At 43.1% G+C, this 16,817-nt stretch overlaps 2 protein-coding genes across 2 annotated transcripts in view; both read left to right on the plus strand.

Moving 5' to 3' along the window:
- The window catches only part of LOC117443441 (leucine-rich repeat-containing protein 49), a 73,318-nt gene extending 69,491 nt beyond the window's left edge, over positions 1–3,827 (plus strand). The window contains exons 17-18 of the mRNA XM_034079430.1: positions 589–745; positions 3,137–3,827. Coding sequence (XP_033935321.1) covers positions 589–745; positions 3,137–3,352 — 373 coding nt within the window. The 3' untranslated portion in view covers positions 3,353–3,827. The remainder of the gene's footprint in view (positions 1–588; positions 746–3,136) is intronic.
- A 6,411-nt stretch (positions 3,828–10,238) lies between these two features.
- LOC117442748 (thrombospondin type-1 domain-containing protein 4-like) overlaps positions 10,239–16,817 on the plus strand; it is a 95,286-nt gene continuing 88,707 nt past the window's right edge. Inside the window, 4 exon segments of the mRNA XM_034078700.1 lie at positions 10,239–10,295; positions 10,400–10,451; positions 12,384–12,453; positions 15,796–16,118. Of these exon segments, the coding sequence (XP_033934591.1) occupies position 10,295; positions 10,400–10,451; positions 12,384–12,453; positions 15,796–16,118 (446 nt within the window). The 5' untranslated portion in view covers positions 10,239–10,294.

Below are 16,817 nucleotides of genomic sequence, written 5' to 3' on the forward strand. Positions count from 1 at the left end.
TCTCTGCACGATGAGAGTCTGCTGCAGTGTTGGAACCAGTCTCTGCAGAGGAGCTAGCGTGGCTGAAATGCTAATAGGCTGATCTGATTTGAATGGAGACTGGCAACAGTTCTGGAGGAGGCTGTGAAGGCGGTGGCTGCATCACGGGCGGACTCTGATGCTGCTGAATCAGACTGGGAGTGTCCTCTCTGCCTCCAGCATGAGCAACACGAGCCATCCACGCGCGCACACACACACACACACACACACACACACACGCACACGCACGCACACAAACATATCTTATCCTATGTGGAATTTTTGCCTGCAGACTATTTTAGCATCCTGGCAGAGGCCTGTGGAACATGTTGGTGCAGCGGTGAATCACATGAGATGTCATACTGATTAGACAGTAACATCAGTGATGGTTAGCATCAGGGTAACTTATGAGTAGTTTTTGTAATGAGTGAAAATAAACACTATAATTAAATCAAAGGCTGATTCTCTCTGAGTTAGCACACAACCTTTATTACTGTGCTCTCTGCCGCTGTTTCTCCTCAGGTGTGTGTGTGTGTCTCTCACTGTGTCTCCTCTCTCTCCACCCTCAAGGAAGCGCCAGCTGCAGTTCCTGTTGGAGGGGCGCGGCCGGCGTGCAGGTCTGAGTCCGGAGGAGCTGCGAGACAACGGGAAGCTGCTGGGAGAAGGCCTGAGCCGAGCGCTGTTCAACTACCCCAGCAGAGACTGCAGCGCTGCAGAGAGCCCGGAGGTCAGCTCAATGCACGCTGTTCAGCAGTGGCACATCAATCATATATATATATATATATTATATTTTATTCATCTAGCTCAACATCACATATTACACATATGTCTGAGGGGGCTTTACAGAGCGGACACTGTCCTTAGACTCCCAAAGAAACCCCACAATTAATGGGGAAAACATTCGGTCCTTGGAAGAAAGAAATTCAGATGGATGTCAACGTTTACTTTATTATATATATTTTGTTGTTTTGTTTCAACCATTTTACTCTGTAGCACTTTCAGATTTGTATACTCAAATGAAAAGTGCGCTTATAAATACAATTGATTATTATTATTATTATTATTATTATTATTATTATTATTATTATTATTATAGTAGCCTTGTTGTTTGAGAGGCTGCAACAAAGTGACCTAAAAGTTAGAAAAAACGATTTCAGTCTCACATCCATCGATATCCCAGCCCGAAAAGTGTGCTTACGTTGTGCCGGGACATACCAGACACCCACAATGTCTCTGTAAAATATCCATTGTGGCTCGCCTGTATCAAACTGTTACAGCAACGGCCCTTAGTCAAATCCTAACTGCTGTCCTTTGTCGCATGTTGTTCCCTTTCTCTGTCCGTCTTTCCTGTCTATCTCCGGCTGCTCTGTCCAATAAAATAAAGAAATGAAGCAAACAATTGTTTCTCCATAACGGCAATACAGAATTACGTATGTTATCATAACTTGGCAAAAATCTGTTTACGTTTATTCATCTCAAGTCATCAAAAGTTAAAGATTACGTTTTTCCAAATCTCTTTTAAAAATAGCTTTAGGACGGTAATTTAAAAAAACTAAATCTGACAATGAAAGCATATTTTATCTGTAAATAAGCATTTTAAATGCGACACATTTGTGACTCCTGTATTAAATAAACATGCTCCCCAGTATGTTTTGCAAACAAGGGCTGTTTGACTTTCTGAAAAATCAATATCACTCTATCCGCACGGTAACACTTTATGGTAAGGTATAGGGCTGCTCGATTATGGCAAAAATCATAATCTCGATTATTTTGGTCAATAATTGATATCACGATTATTAAAAAAAAAATTAACCGTATGTTTTTAACAGTTGATTACCCTGAACTTTAAGTATAATTCAACTTAAAAACCAATACAAAAAAGAATAATATCCTAATTAATAATTATTAATAATAAAAAAATAATCGTTTTATTTCGATTACGTTGTTTTCGTAATCGTTGCAAGCCATAATCGTAATTCCAATTAAAATACGATTAATTGAGCAGCCCTAGTAAGGTTCATGAATTCATGCATGACTTAATACATACAAATTAATTCATGTAGGACTTCATGAACTATCAGTAATGTACAAGGATTAATATTATTTCATGCATGACTTAATGCAGGAACAATACCTTAATTAATGCTAAGGTATCTCAATCATCATGACTTCTAAGTAAGTCCATTCTATAACTGCAAGATGTTCTTTCAAAAGTTTCTCAGTTCGGTTTCCCCCAAGCCACCAAATTATTGATTTGTAGATAATCAAGATTACAACACTTTGAATTCAACAGAACACATGCACTGCTGTGACCGACAGACCGGGTCTCCACTTTATTTGAAGGGGCACCAACATGATGAAGTGATGACAAAGTACTGCTTAGTTAATCAGGACTACAACACTTTGCTGTGACTGGTCCGTCTTTAGACACTTCAGCTGCAGATAGAAGACATCATGAATAACTCAGAAGTCATGATGATTGAGATACCTTAGTTGATGCATTGTTCCTGCATGAAGTCATGATGAAGTCATGATGATTCATGGACCCTGACCATAAAGTGTTACCTCAGCACGCTTAATAAAAATGTGCATGCGATAGCTCAATTTGTAATTATGATACATCTAATGATTCTGCTTCGAATCTAGATACATAGTGTGGAGGCTTTACCTTTTACTACTGCCATATTCATGTCACTGCCCCTCACCTAAACCCACTCGGGTCACACATGCACAATTTACAGTCTGTCCCCACCTTCAGACCCGCGGCGATCGAGCGTTCGAGGCTGAGCTATGGAACGCTCTGCTCGCTACGGTCTGCGGCCTCCGTGGACTCCTTTAAAGCTAATTTAAAGACATCCCTGATTGGGCGGGCGTTTGGGTAACCAGTGTGCTTGATTTTATACTACGTTTTCATTGTGTTTTATCGTGTTTTTATTATGTGTTGGTGCTTCTATGACTTCTTAACACGTGGCTTGTGTGTTCGTGTATCATTGTACGATTCCTATGATGATGTTTTATTGTTTTGTAAAGCACTGTGTGACTTTGTCTGTGTAAATAAACTTTACTTACTTACTAAATGAACAAGTGAACGAGTGATTTGCTCTTCCTCTCCTCACAGGAGGGCACTTTGGAGTCGTCGGATCGCGCCGCCATGATACAGCAGTACCTCCAGGATCTGGTCCAAAGGGCGTCGGAGACCAACCTGAAGGGGGAGGCCCTGCACAAGCTGTGGCCCTCCATGTTCGCAGAGATGGTGACGGACAGTGTGTTGGAGATGAGGGACCAAGCGGCCTTCCGGAAAACCAGCCTTGCAAAACTCTCCGGGACCAAGTGAAGAGGACACTGACACTACGACCACACACACATGTGGACAAACCATTATTAACACATCATCACTCGGTGACTAATCACTATCAGTTATTGCAATGGCTGGAATCAGAAAGTGTGTGGGGAGATCTTTCAGATGGATATATGTAGATTGTTTAAAAGAAGAAATGATCGTGATTGAATGTAGATTTTCACACAAAGCTCGGAGCTACTTGAAGAAAGCCAAAGGGACGTATGGACTCGCAGTGCATTGTGGTCCTCTGCACTTTAAACATCTTTCTGAATGACCCCCCCCCCCCCCTCCATTACTGTCATCAGCTGAAAATGACCGGCGTCTCTTTTGTCGAGACCAGAATGATTTTTCATGTCTTAATTAACGTGTCATGCATCTCACTTTCTCCTGCCTGACGAGGACCTTCCTTTGTTCACCACTGATTTTTCTGTCTTGTACTTAGAATTAAACAATTCTGTATTAACACTCAGTGTGTCTAAATGGTTTGAATGAATCCCCGAAAAACTGTCTACAGGTGTGAAGAAATCACGTGGGTTTGAATCAGAATCCTCTGTTTCCTTTACAAAATATGTTAATGCTCCACTTAGGCTGCAGCCACACGAGAACGATAACGGTCGTATCCGCTCCAGTTCTCTATCAGATAGACGGTTCGGCCACGCGAGGCCTAAACGCTCTGGGGGGGATGATAACGACGACGCAATAGCCCCGCCTCTCCCCACCTCTCCTGCTCGGAGCAGTGTTGCCAACTTGGCGACTTTGTCGTTAAATTCGGCGGCTTTCCAAACCCTCCGGCTACCTGATCTAACGACTTGTAATGCTGTTATTAGGGACTTTGTTCAGCAGTTACCGAGCCGCGGGTGCTGCCGTGAGCCCCTCTGCCCCTGCTCTGCCCTCCCATAGGACTCACAGGCGCTCGTTGCCTCCCGCAGCAGCTTAGCGCAGAGGAGACAGCCACACCCTCCCGCGTCGAGACTGTAAATGAATTGCCGTCCTGGTTTTGAGCGAGATTTAAATGTAAAATGTAAATGTTTCTTCACTGTCACACTATAATAAATAACTGCCTTTGCTTTGCTTTGCCTCACACAGCCTCAGTCACTTAATCTCCTCGTCCACTGTGTGTGTGCCTCTCTGTGACAAGCTAAACATTCACGTATCATCGTGTCACAGTCTAAACTGTAATCGCAAAAGTACAGAAAGGAGTGGGAATCAAACCTGAGTTTAAAGGATGGTTGAAGCCATTTATTGGAGATGACACGCGGGCATACTGCCTTTATTGTAAGGGAGATTTCTACTAAAAACTATTAAAACTATTTCTACTTTCTACTTTGTCTAATAGAGACATTTCTGATCTACGGTCGTCTGGATTTACTTTACCGCCATTACATGATATGCAAATTAGGCGATGACGTCATTTAGGGACTTCTGGTGACTTTTCGGACAGCAAATAGCTACTTACCTTACGATGGAGTTGGCAACACTGGCTCAGAGATCAGCTGCTGGACTGTCAGTAGAAGCGTGAGGAAAAGAGAGGCTCCGCGTTTTATTCTTATATTATTATATAGAGTCGTTATCAATTTGTTTTAAAGTTCAATAAATAACAAAGAAGACCTCCTTTGTCCGGAAGATTTAAACTTTAACGGACAAATTGACCGGCGAAAGAAAATCAAACTGAAACTCTGCTGCATGGTCCCCTCGTCCCTTGGGAGATACGGAGAGGTGGGTGTTTTTCATCTGCTGGTGGACTACCGGGGAGATTTACAGCAGAAGCACACGCTTGCCTCGGGGAGGGAGAACAAGAGCCACAGCGTCCACAGCGCAGAATAAACAGAAGGGCAAACATGCATGCGCGGGAAGTCTTCTTCGCTGCTTTTGGTGTATTTTGTGGCGGAGGCACAGCGCCACTAACAGGCCCGGCATATGTACTACAGCGTCTCCAGTGCTTTCGAGCGGTCTCGTGTGAACGGACACGTTTCTGGCGCCTGTTGCGTTTGGACGGAAGACTTTTTTGATATCGAATTCGGTTAGTTTGCGTTACCGTTCTCGTGTGGCTCCAGTCTTAATCTCTTCCTCTTTCAGCCTTCACAGTAGCTTTGAAGGACAGCATAACATGTTTACTCCAATGAGGCAGAGAAACCATGAAGAATCTCTGGATGTGTGAACTTCCTCAGGAATGTCCCTGAAGGCATAGAGGCTTCACCAGTTTCTCCCCACCTGCTCCCCTCACTCAAACTGAGCACTTGAACCCTTAATTAATCTGCCTTAGGTGTCCAGAGTCCTCCACTCCACTGGAGACCTTGCTCACAGGTATTTGACTTGCAGAATATCAGGATGTATATTAAAAAATGTTGGTCTCTCCTCCGTGCAAGAGCTTCAGCCAGGGCCGGCCCTCGGCATAGGCAGTATAGGCGAATGCTAAGGGCGCATCAACCCATAGAGGGCGCCAAACAAAATTAAAAAAATAATTTGAAATAAAAAAAATAAAAATGTCTAATACAATTTCCCGATTTTGGATCAACAAAGTACATCTTATTATCTTATACTAACAGAACTACACCATAATTGTGTACAGCGCCCATAAACTATGGCGCACCCCCCCCCCCCCCCCCCCCCCCAAAATCAAGTTGAACTACCCCAGCCCCAGTAAAAACCAGAGGTTAAATGTGAAATTGTTCTTTTTTTGAAATAATGGTTTTAGTTTGCAATTATAGGTTTTAATTTTGTATTTGTGTTAATTTAAAATAAAAAAAACTCCCAAAAAACGTATACAGCTTTTATTAACATTGGAATTTACTGTGTAAGCGGCCGCAGGGGGGAGAGCTTTAGAGAGCTCTCTCCTGAAAGATTGAGAGGCTCTGATAACCTCAGCTCATTGAGGTAAAGGCACACCTTTATATGATCATTATAGTTATAAAAAAATAAGAGAATAGATGAAAAACAGGTATAAAATAATATATGACAGTACAAAAAAAAAGGGGAGTGATTTGTAAAATATCCATAAAGAAAAATAAATCTACTTACAGTTCTGTTTCATATGGGTGTTGAGAGATGTTTCCATAGATCTCCTAATGTTGCTCTCAAAGTGCACCAGATTGATGCTTTTAACTTCAATATTAAAAAAAAAAAAAATCTTCTCGGGGGAGCATGCCCCCGGACCTCCCTAGAAGATGTTAGGTCCACCCCCCACTTAAATCATGTTCACATGGATAGGACACTAAATACAGTTGCACACATCTTGTGTCCATATCTTTCTGTTTTGTGGTCATGCCACAACCGTGGGGGGGGGGGGGGGGGCGCCAGCTAAAATCTTGCCTAGGGCAGCAAAACCCCACTGCAGTCAGCATGTCGTTGTTTCCCTGGGACACTTCACCCCAAATTGTTCCTGTGGGGATTGCCCACAGTATTGAGTATGTGAGTCGCTTTGGATAAAAGCGTCTAACATGTAATGTAAGGCCTTTTGATATTCTATTGGTTGCCGAAGTTAGAATGCATGTCTTCCCCTCATTCCATGTCACTTGTTAGACGCTTTTATCCAAAGCGAACTTACATACTTACAATACTGGGGGCAATCCCCACAGGAGCCATTTGGGAGGAAGTGTCTTGCCCAGGGACGCAACGACATGCTGACTGCAGTGGGGTTTGAACCTGTGACCCTCTGAACCGAACACCAACGCACAACCCACTGCGCCACACGCCTCATTTCTAGAGATACTGTATGTGATAAGGCAGACACGGCTTCCTCTAGAAAATACCACATTTCCCGGTTATGGGATGATCCAAAAATCACCCAAACAAACACATTTCCCAGTAAAATACTTTTATACAATAATCTATTTCAAAATATTTAACGGCGGGGAGTCTGGGCAGTCCACGATTAAACCGCAGCTAAAGAAGCTCTCGAAGTTATACTTGTCTGTGAACTGTAAGCAAGTTTAATCCAATCCAGATTTTCAGACAAATTTACAAAACCTTTCCTCAGATATTTACTTTAATCGGTATGGCCCCATGTGTTGGTTTCGGGGTCATCAGATCTCTTACATGATTCCAGTTGGCTCTTTTCTTCTCTGACACGAAACCACTTGGTTCAGCAAGTTTATTTTCAGCCACTGAGATAAACAGCATTGTTTTGTGCTGACACATCCTGTCAATGTATGGGACTGTGGCTGTCAACGTCCCAAACAGCACTCACGGAGAAGTGACAGCTCGCAGACGCAGAGGCAGAAGGAGAACAAACCTCATCGCTGGGAAGAAGTCACACAGTTCAAAAGACTCAACACATTAACATGAAGTCCATTTGTCTTGGTGAGTAATAACCCACTATCAATCTGCTGTTTGTATTCAGCGTGTTGTGCCGGAGGGGTTTAAGGATTTGATGGTGATGTCAGCTGTCTCAATCAATAACCAAACATGGAGAATGCCTTCTTTGAGACCCGCTTGAACCCATTACTCTTTACAGTATTACGTTTCTTCTTTCCAACACTTTGGACAATTCGCTGCATCTCAAAGTGCATTGTTTACTGTAATCCGTGCACAGCAACAAATAACCCATCCAGATCTGTATTTTCAATGTATGTATACATTTAAAAATGCATTATACTTAAAGAAACATTAACTTTGATTGGAAAAACAAATATTTAGCTTTCTTCTAAGATTTTTGTTTTAAATATCTACATTATTTTAGCTCGCGGGGCTGGTTGGTTCAAGTTTTAAAACCAGTACAAATGTATTTCCTTGTTTACATTTTGAAGTAATGCACAATGTATCATACTGTTAGAGTGTCTGCAGATATAGTGTGTCTTTGTTCAGTCCTCTCCAAAGCTGAGTGGCCTTCAATGGGTCCTCCGGTACATTAATGAATCAAACAGCTTTAATTGGAGGCTGACTTTCCTGTGAAGGGTTTGGAAACATTTGGGTATTGAGGCAATTTCCTGAGCAACACTAACATAACAACCCCACTGGTAGAGACACTACATACAGTATGGATATGAAGGCACTGACTTACGTTATATGACCCAGATAGGCAGGGCCGTGTTGGGAGAGAAACTTTGAATGTTTTGCAAATTACTGATTATTTCACACTGGAATAAATTGAATTATAGCTGAGCTTTCTGAGGGAGAAATCTAATTTCAGCAACTAAAGCTATTTAGAAAACATAGTTTTAAGCACTTAAAGGTGGGGTAGGTACATTTGAGAAACCGGCTCGAGATCGCTAGAATTTGAAAATACACAACCGGAGAAAATCTTCCCCTTCCTCACAGAGCCCCTCCTCCAACACACACGAACGCGCACATGACCAATGAGGGCACGAGATAAGTATGTGCCCCGATGGAAGGCTGACAGGCAGGTAGGCCATCCAGTTACTTTAGCCGGCCGACTAAAATGATTGGTTGTACTTTTTACAGTATTACGGCTTCTACAGATGACATTTTTTTATGGATTTGTTGTCAAAGCACTTCCGATATTCATTGCTATCGGGATGTTAAGAGTATTCCATGGAATATAACAAAAAGTGTATCTCGAGCCGGGTTCTGAAACGTACCTACCCCACCTTTAAAGTAAAACATGTTAAAATTCTCAATAGAATACAGAATTATAAAACAATATGGCAAAACAAGTTAAATTCTCATAAAGAAACGCCCAAAAAAGTACTCACTTATTTAAAGGTCATACAACTTGGGCTGGACAACATGTTCAATTACAGATGCAATGATTAAATAATAATAATAACAAATATTTGTTATGATTTTAGATAGACTAACCCTTTATCTTGTGTTTATTTGTGTGATTGCTGCTTTCCACTCCTTGTTAACAAAGATAGGGCTCAGTAAATCAAAAGTAACTCCAAGTTGATGCCGTACATAAAACATAACACGTTGACATTTCGGTCACGTGTTTAGCCAACACAAGGCAATCCAATCGAAAAACAAGTCCAAACTGAATGCAGTTGATTGGTTCAAGGATTTCTAGGTTTTTAATTTGCTAAAAGGTCCCAAAAATCCCGTGTTGCGCACCATTAGAGTCTCCATGCAGTGTTTGAGCTCTTGTTCCTCTTCAGTTGTTCCGTGAGATCATTCACCTGTGGCTCCAACATGGACACTTCACTGCGAGAGAGGCGCTGGGTGAGCGGGAGAAAAGAACAAAATCAAAATGTGTCTACGGTAAACGCCACTCACGTAGTGGTAAAAGGAGGAGACACACACACACACGCGCTCAGAGAGAGTGGTTGTTGCGGCAGAGGGCGCAGCAGAGGTTGTTTTTCAGTCTGCAGTGAGTTTCCAGTTTTCTGTCATTTTGTCTTTGTGCGTAAAATGAGCAGAACCGCCGGAATCCCCACGATGACCGAGGTCAGGACTCTGTACCGCGCAGGGATTTGAGTCACTGCTCCGGACACGGATTTACTCATTTACCGGTAAATGGCTTAATCCAAAATCTCCGGCGGGACGCTCTGAATCTGCACCTGGATTACAGTTTCGAGCATGAGGATACCTGCGCGTGGATAGTTGGATACACTGGATTAAAAGTGAAGTGTATAGGAAACACTCCACCAACACATTTATAGCCTGCAGGTACGTCGACATTATGATATGCTGTTAATGTGGATTATTAATGAACTTTTAACGTGAGTTTCCCTTTATGTTTTAACCTGGTTTGCACGTTTCAAAGTATGCACAACTTTTTGACCATCATGTCTGCTTCGATGCTAATTTTAGACAAAGCTGAGGTAAAGTGAAAGTACAGACCTGCTGTCTAATTTCCAGCAGGGGGGGGGGGGGGGGGCTCCCTCTGTAGGAGTCAGAGGTCAGAAAGGTCACATGGTCAAGTGGCGACAAGTCGTTAATTTAGTTCCTGAGTCAGTATCTGCGAGGCTGTCAGGCAGAGGAATGTGGTGGCAGGTGAAAAAGAGCCATTCCTGGGATATTTCAACACACCGATATGAAAGTCATTTTGTTACTATTCACCTTTTTTGTGTGTAATTGTGATATTCTAATCTAGAGGACGTACTCTGGAGCATGCTCATGTAAACATCTCTATTTTCACTTAAGTGTGCTTCAGGAATCCAGGAGCTATGCAGGAAGCCTGCGTCTGGATTTCCAGGTAATTTCAGCGTGATTATTTCAAGAACTTGTTTTTGTAAAATATTTCTGTCCTAATATCTATTTAACAGCAAATGAATGTATGCGATTGTATTTTCATTTAACTGTATGGCTGGCCAACATATCAACATATCAACATATCAATATCAAAATCGTGATATGAGACTTGATAATATCTTCTTACATTTCTGATATAGTTTTACGGGACAAGTGTCTTTGCCTGGTTTTAAAGACTGCATGAGGGCTAACTGATCAGTACTCATTAAATCCACCTAACTACTGTAAGGATCAAACGTTTTATTTTGTGAATATTTTATGAAAAAGCAAACCTACAAAATCGTCCCTAAATTGATGTATACATATCATGATATTTGATTTCCCCTCTTCACCCAGCCCTATGCAACCGTCTCATTCTTTCATTACCCTTTAAAATGTGGCGATTCTTCATTAGGATCCCAATGCCATGTGTATTCTTGAGGGGTCATTTTCTGCTCATGTTCAGGTGTATATCAGTAGGTAGTGTCTCTACTTTAAAGAGTTCTCTCCTGCTGATGTTCAGGTGTATATCAGTATGTAGTGTCTCTACTTTAAAGAGTCCTCTCCTGCTGATGCTCAGGTGTATATCAGTATGTAGTGTCTCTACTTTAAAGAGTCCTCTCCTGCTGATGTTCAGGTGTATATCAGTATGTAGTGTCTCTACTTTAAAGAGTCCTCTCCTGCTGATGCTCAGGTGTATATCAGTATGTAGTGTCTCTACTTTAAAGAGTCCTCTCCTGCTGATGTTCAGGTGTATATCAGTATGTAGTGTCTCTACTTTAAAGAGTCCTCTCCTGCTGATGTTCAGGTGTATATCAGTATGTAGCGTCTCTACTTTAAAGAGTCCTCTCCTGCTGATGCTCAGGTGTATATCAGTATGTAGTGTCTCTACTTTAAAGAGTCCTCTCCTGCTGATGTTCAGGTGTATATCAGTATGTAGTGTCTCTACTTTAAAGAGTCCTCTCCTGCTGATGTTCAGGTGTATATCAGTATGTAGCGTCTCTACTTTAAAGAGTCCTCTCCTGCTGATGTTCAGGTGTATATCAGTATGTAGTGTCTCTACTTTAAAGAGTCCTCTCCTGCTGATGTTCAGGCGTATATCAGTATGTAGTGTCTCTACTTTAAAGAGTCCTCTCCTGCTGATGTTCAGGCGTATATCAGTATGTAGTGTCTCTACTTTAAAGAGTCCTCTCCTGCTGATGTTCAGGTGTATATCAGTATGTAGTGTCTCTACTTTAAAGAGTCCTCTCCTGCTGATGTTCAGGTGTATATCAGTATGTAGTGTCTCTACTTTAAAGAGTCCTCTCCTGCTGATGTTCAGGTGTATATCAGTATGTAGTGTCTCTACTTTAAAGAGTCCTCTCCTGCTGATGTTCAGGTGTATATCAGTATGTAGTGTCTCTACTTTAAAGAGTCCTCTCCTGCTGATGTTCAGGTGTATATCAGTATGTAGTGTCTCTACTTTAAAGAGTCCTCTCCTGCTGATGTTCAGGTGTATATCAGTATATAGTGTCTCTACTTTAAAGAGTCCTCTCCTGCTGATGTTCAGGTGTATATCAGTATGTAGTGTCTCTACTTTAAAGAGTCCTCTCCAGCTGATGTTCAGGTGTATATCAGTATGTAGTGTCTCTACATGTCTCTATGCTTTAATGTTCAAAAAGCTCTTGATTTTTCTCATACTGCCTGTGCTGCAGCACCTCTTTTCACCCTCTGTCTGAAACCAGAGCCTATTCTGCTCTGATTTTTGCCTTTGCAGACCATTTACATGCACTAAAACCAATATAACACTACAGGAAAGGGAAAACCCCCAAAAGCATAATAGGGCCTCTTTAAAACATTATCCCACATTAATAAAACTACCAGTATCACCAGTAATCTTTTCTTGTTGTTCCCTCAGAGCTTCTGTCCTCCTGCTGCTGCTTCGGTCCGACCTGCTGCACTGCCAACACACCACAGACCACAGGAAGGTGAGCAGCAGTTGTGTAGCAAGTGTTGGAAGAAATATATATCTGTGCTGACTCGTATGTGATCTGTTTGACACACACACACACACACACACACACACACACACACACACACACACACACACACACACACACACACACACACACACACACACACACACACACACACACACACACACACACACACACACACACACACACACACACACACACGACGCAAGACCTCCCTTGAATATTTCCAGCAGTTGTGTTGTTGTATCTCTCTGTCTCAGCGCTTGGTTGGCACAGACGAGTGGAACTTCTTCCTAATCTCAGAGATGGCATGCGTGATCGTGTCTTGTTGGCATAGACAAATACTGACTATATTAGATTAGATTAAAAAGTACTGGGACAACTAAATGCATTTATTATCTAGAAATATGAAAAGTGAAAAACTAAATATTTATACATATACAACTATGAACAGTTGCATAAATGTTCAATCCACTATAGAGATAATAGAAATATATATATATATATACAGTAGGATATAGACACTATAGACCGTATATGAAAACATTATAGACCAGTATAGACATAATGGCGCATTTCCACACAGCCTCGCTCGGTATGGCTAGGCCTCGTCAGTTTAGGAACTGGGGTAGTAACTATAGTAACGCAGTGTAGCCCTCAGAGCTCACAGCCAGGGCCGCCTCATCAGGGGCCTATCATGAGCCAAAAAAAAAGAAAAAGGTTTTTTATATCGGATGTTTTAATTTTTTTTTAAATAAACAAAGTCTTGGCTTTCAGAATATGAAACTTTTATTTCCACAATCACACGATGAATACATTTTTGAAGCTTGTAAAGGGAAGAAGGCAGCTCTCCCTCGCCACTCTGCTGTTCTGCTGTTCCCCTCCCTCCGCACGGCAGGGGTTTCAAATAAACAACGTCTTGGCTTTCAGAATATTAAACTTGTTTCAGCAAATTCAGATGATAAATGCAACGTTGAAGCTTCGGCATAATTACAAGCAGAGAACGGAGTAACTTGACGTCACAGCAGGCATAACACCAGCCGGTGTTTCTCGTGAGTGTTTTCCCCGGGAAACAAACACAATACACACACACACACACACACACACACACACACACACACACTCGCGAGCTTCCCCCAGACCAGTAATCCAAACGAAAATATCTTCCCTCTGTAGTATTTTGATCATTTGCTCCGCCAATCAATCAGATCGATGGATTCCAGAGATGACTCACATGTGACTTATTCAAATTGCGAGTGATTGAGTGACAGGTGAAGGTTGTTTAGGAGAAAATGTCGGAGAAGAAAAAGTTTGAGAGTGGCGCTCGGGAAAGGAAATTGTTGAGGGAAAAGGAGTTTCGAGACAAGCAGCTATTACAAAGCATGCCGAAGCTTGCAGGTTATTTTAAACCTGTAGGCCGGGATGAGGAGGAAGGACAGATGAGTTCTGTATCGAGCGGCCGCGGGGCCTCGGAGCCAAGTAGGCCGTCTGGTTCTGATAGCGATGGAGTAGCGGGAGAGGAAAAACAGACAGGAGGGACGTTATCTGTTGGAGGAGATGGAGAGGACGACGAGGACTTGCTACGTGGAGGGGAGCCAACGGCAACCGGACAGATACATGAGGGAGGCCCGATACGTCACTCATCTGGAGGAGAGGACCAGGCGCGCAGAGCAGAGTGGAGAAGTGCGATCACAGAGCCTGCCGAGGAAATGACTTTGATTTGTTGTTTAAATAGGGGGCCTACAAAACCAGCCCCAGGGCCTGATGGCAGGTTAAGGCGGGCCTGCTCACAGCTCCTCATATCTGTTCAGAAACTAGACAAAAGTTAAACAAGTCCAAACCACAGACTGCCTGTGTCCTGGCGAATACAGTCGCTGGTTTATTTATGTCTGTAGGCCGTTGTTGTGAGTGTGGACGGTCGGAGCATATACAACGTTAGCTTAGCCGATCTACATTCAGAAAACACGCATTTTAAAAGGTTGTTCGCCTGCCGTCTGTCTGCAGACTTGTCAAAGCATGAATTCATGGTTCTTACTAACCGGTATCAGTGTGTTGTTACTTCGGCATCGTTTTGAAACGTGTATTACAATTAAATCACGGTCAAATATGTTCATCTTGTTGTAGTTGTAGCCCCCTTGCCAAAGATTCTCTCTCATTTAGCATACTCAGCCCGGTTGTTGGCCCGGAAAGAACCTCGATTTTATGAGGACAGAAAAACTGTGAAATAGTACCCGCTAGCCGGTACTACGCCAAGTGGAAACGCAACCAAAAACGGGCCCCGCACGGATCGGCACGCTTAAAGCGAGCTCCGCGCTGTAGTGGAAATGCGCCATTAGGATATATCATATAATCCTGAAGTGTAACCTATTATTAATAATAATAATAATAATAGATTACATTTGTATAGTGCCTTTCAAGGGACCCAAGGCCGCTTTACATGGAGAACAAACAAACAAACAAAAGGGGCAAATGTTACTTCCAAACCTCAGGGTTGTGTGTGAACAGAGTTTTCCCAGGGGAAAGTGATCGTGGTGCTAATCTGCTAATTTGAAGTGAACAAGTGAGCAGCTCTGAAACAGAGAGGGCTGCTGTCAGCTGTCAGCAGCCCTCTTGACCTCTGAAGCACTCGGAGGAGAGGGGTGGAGGTAGACTGACGGATCAACTAGAGAGGGAGGCGTGCTCGTCGGCTCCATGAGTTCCCAACCAGGAGTCCAGCTGTGCGACCCGTGGCTGGCCCTGGAGATGACAGTGGCGTTGAGTTACAAAGGGTCTGAAAAGCTGCACAGGCTGATTGACAGCGGAGCCACTTCCTGCCAACTCTCCCTCCTCCTGCTTCTCCGTTCTCTTCGCCAGAAGTCAAAGGCAGCTGAGCTTTTACTCCGGCCATGTGTTCGCCCGGAGAGGCTGCAGTGAATGGGGACAAAGTGCTCCTGAAAGAGCAGGATTTCCACGCGGCTCCACGGATAAATCCGACTTGGCAGAGTCCTCCTTCTGGCAGGTTCCTTAAACAGAGGCCGCTGTGATCACTGCTAATACGTCGCACACAGCCAAGAGTCAACAGTGAGAAACGCAGGTAGCCAATAGCGGAGCGGCAACTCGCAGACACCCAGTAATCAGCCAAACCAGAGTTTATAAGCATGAACAGAGGTCTGTTTCGGGGACAGTGTTGGGACGATGAGGTCACCGACTCAAGCTTTTAAACAAGGCCATAATTTAAGGAGATTAAAGTCTCATTGATGGAGGTTTACCGTCCGTCCTTGGCATCCACTTAGTCTGGCACCGTCCTGTGTGTTTGCGCCCTGTGGTGTCATTAATCTTGTTTTTTCTTTGCAGGTTTCTCAGAGGCCAGAGCCCCAACAGGAGCTCAGGGCTGAGCATGGAGAAGCTCAGGGTTCCTGGGGGGCCTGGGGCTCGTGGTCCGCCTGCTCCAGGACCTGCGGAAGAGGAGTTCAGGAGCAGGGTCGGCCCTGTCTGCCCGTTTACACGCCGTCACGATACCCCTCCCGAAGAGAGGGTGTTCCCGCCCAGCAACCGGGACACATCATCTCAGCGCTGAGGCCGACGGTTCCTCTGCACCGCGGCGCAGGGAGGAGTGCAAACAGCAGCAGGAGAGGAGATCCGAGGGAGGGGAAGGAGGCGAGGCCCGGAGGACGGAGGTACCGTATCATCGTCCTGCAGGGGATACGATTCATTACGATCTATAACCCCCGCAACATCTCAGGTGTTGAAATCATGCATGTGATTTTTAATCTCTGATTTCTTTTTTACATTTTATTTAGTTGGTTGGAACAAAACAAATAACAGATTACATAACAATTCATCCTCACGAAAGGAAATACAAAAAGGGAATTTGAAAAACAACAATTGCTGCTTCTAATAAACATATTTAGAAACACGTGAGTTTTCTGACTGAACTAATAAAATAATATCCAATCCCAAAACCGCCCGACACGTGAAGAGAAATCACAATTCAACACATTCCCATTCTTCAATGGAGATAACGGCTCTGCAGATTACACACATGTGTTCTGTTCAGCAACATATTCACAATTAAAGCTCAATCACGGAGTCTCTTATTAGGAGGAAATGTTTGCATGTTAACAGGTGAGAAAATAAACAATTAAGTGACAATAAGTGCATGATATTGTACGGCCTTCACCATAACCCAATCCAAAACAAGTTGAATTTCATTAGGATATCGTAGATGTGTTTTTAAAAAGCTCTGTCCACCACTACAACATAAAAACAAACAACTTTAACTTGTTCCATCTCAATAGCTGCTGCCTTGCTGCTCTGCAAGGAGGCGCACATAGGTTCATAATTATGGACCTATTATATTGAATTGTGAATCATAA

Source organism: Pseudochaenichthys georgianus, chromosome 3, assembly GCF_902827115.2.
Source record: "Pseudochaenichthys georgianus chromosome 3, fPseGeo1.2, whole genome shotgun sequence".
Taxonomy (NCBI): domain Eukaryota; kingdom Metazoa; phylum Chordata; class Actinopteri; order Perciformes; family Channichthyidae; genus Pseudochaenichthys; species Pseudochaenichthys georgianus.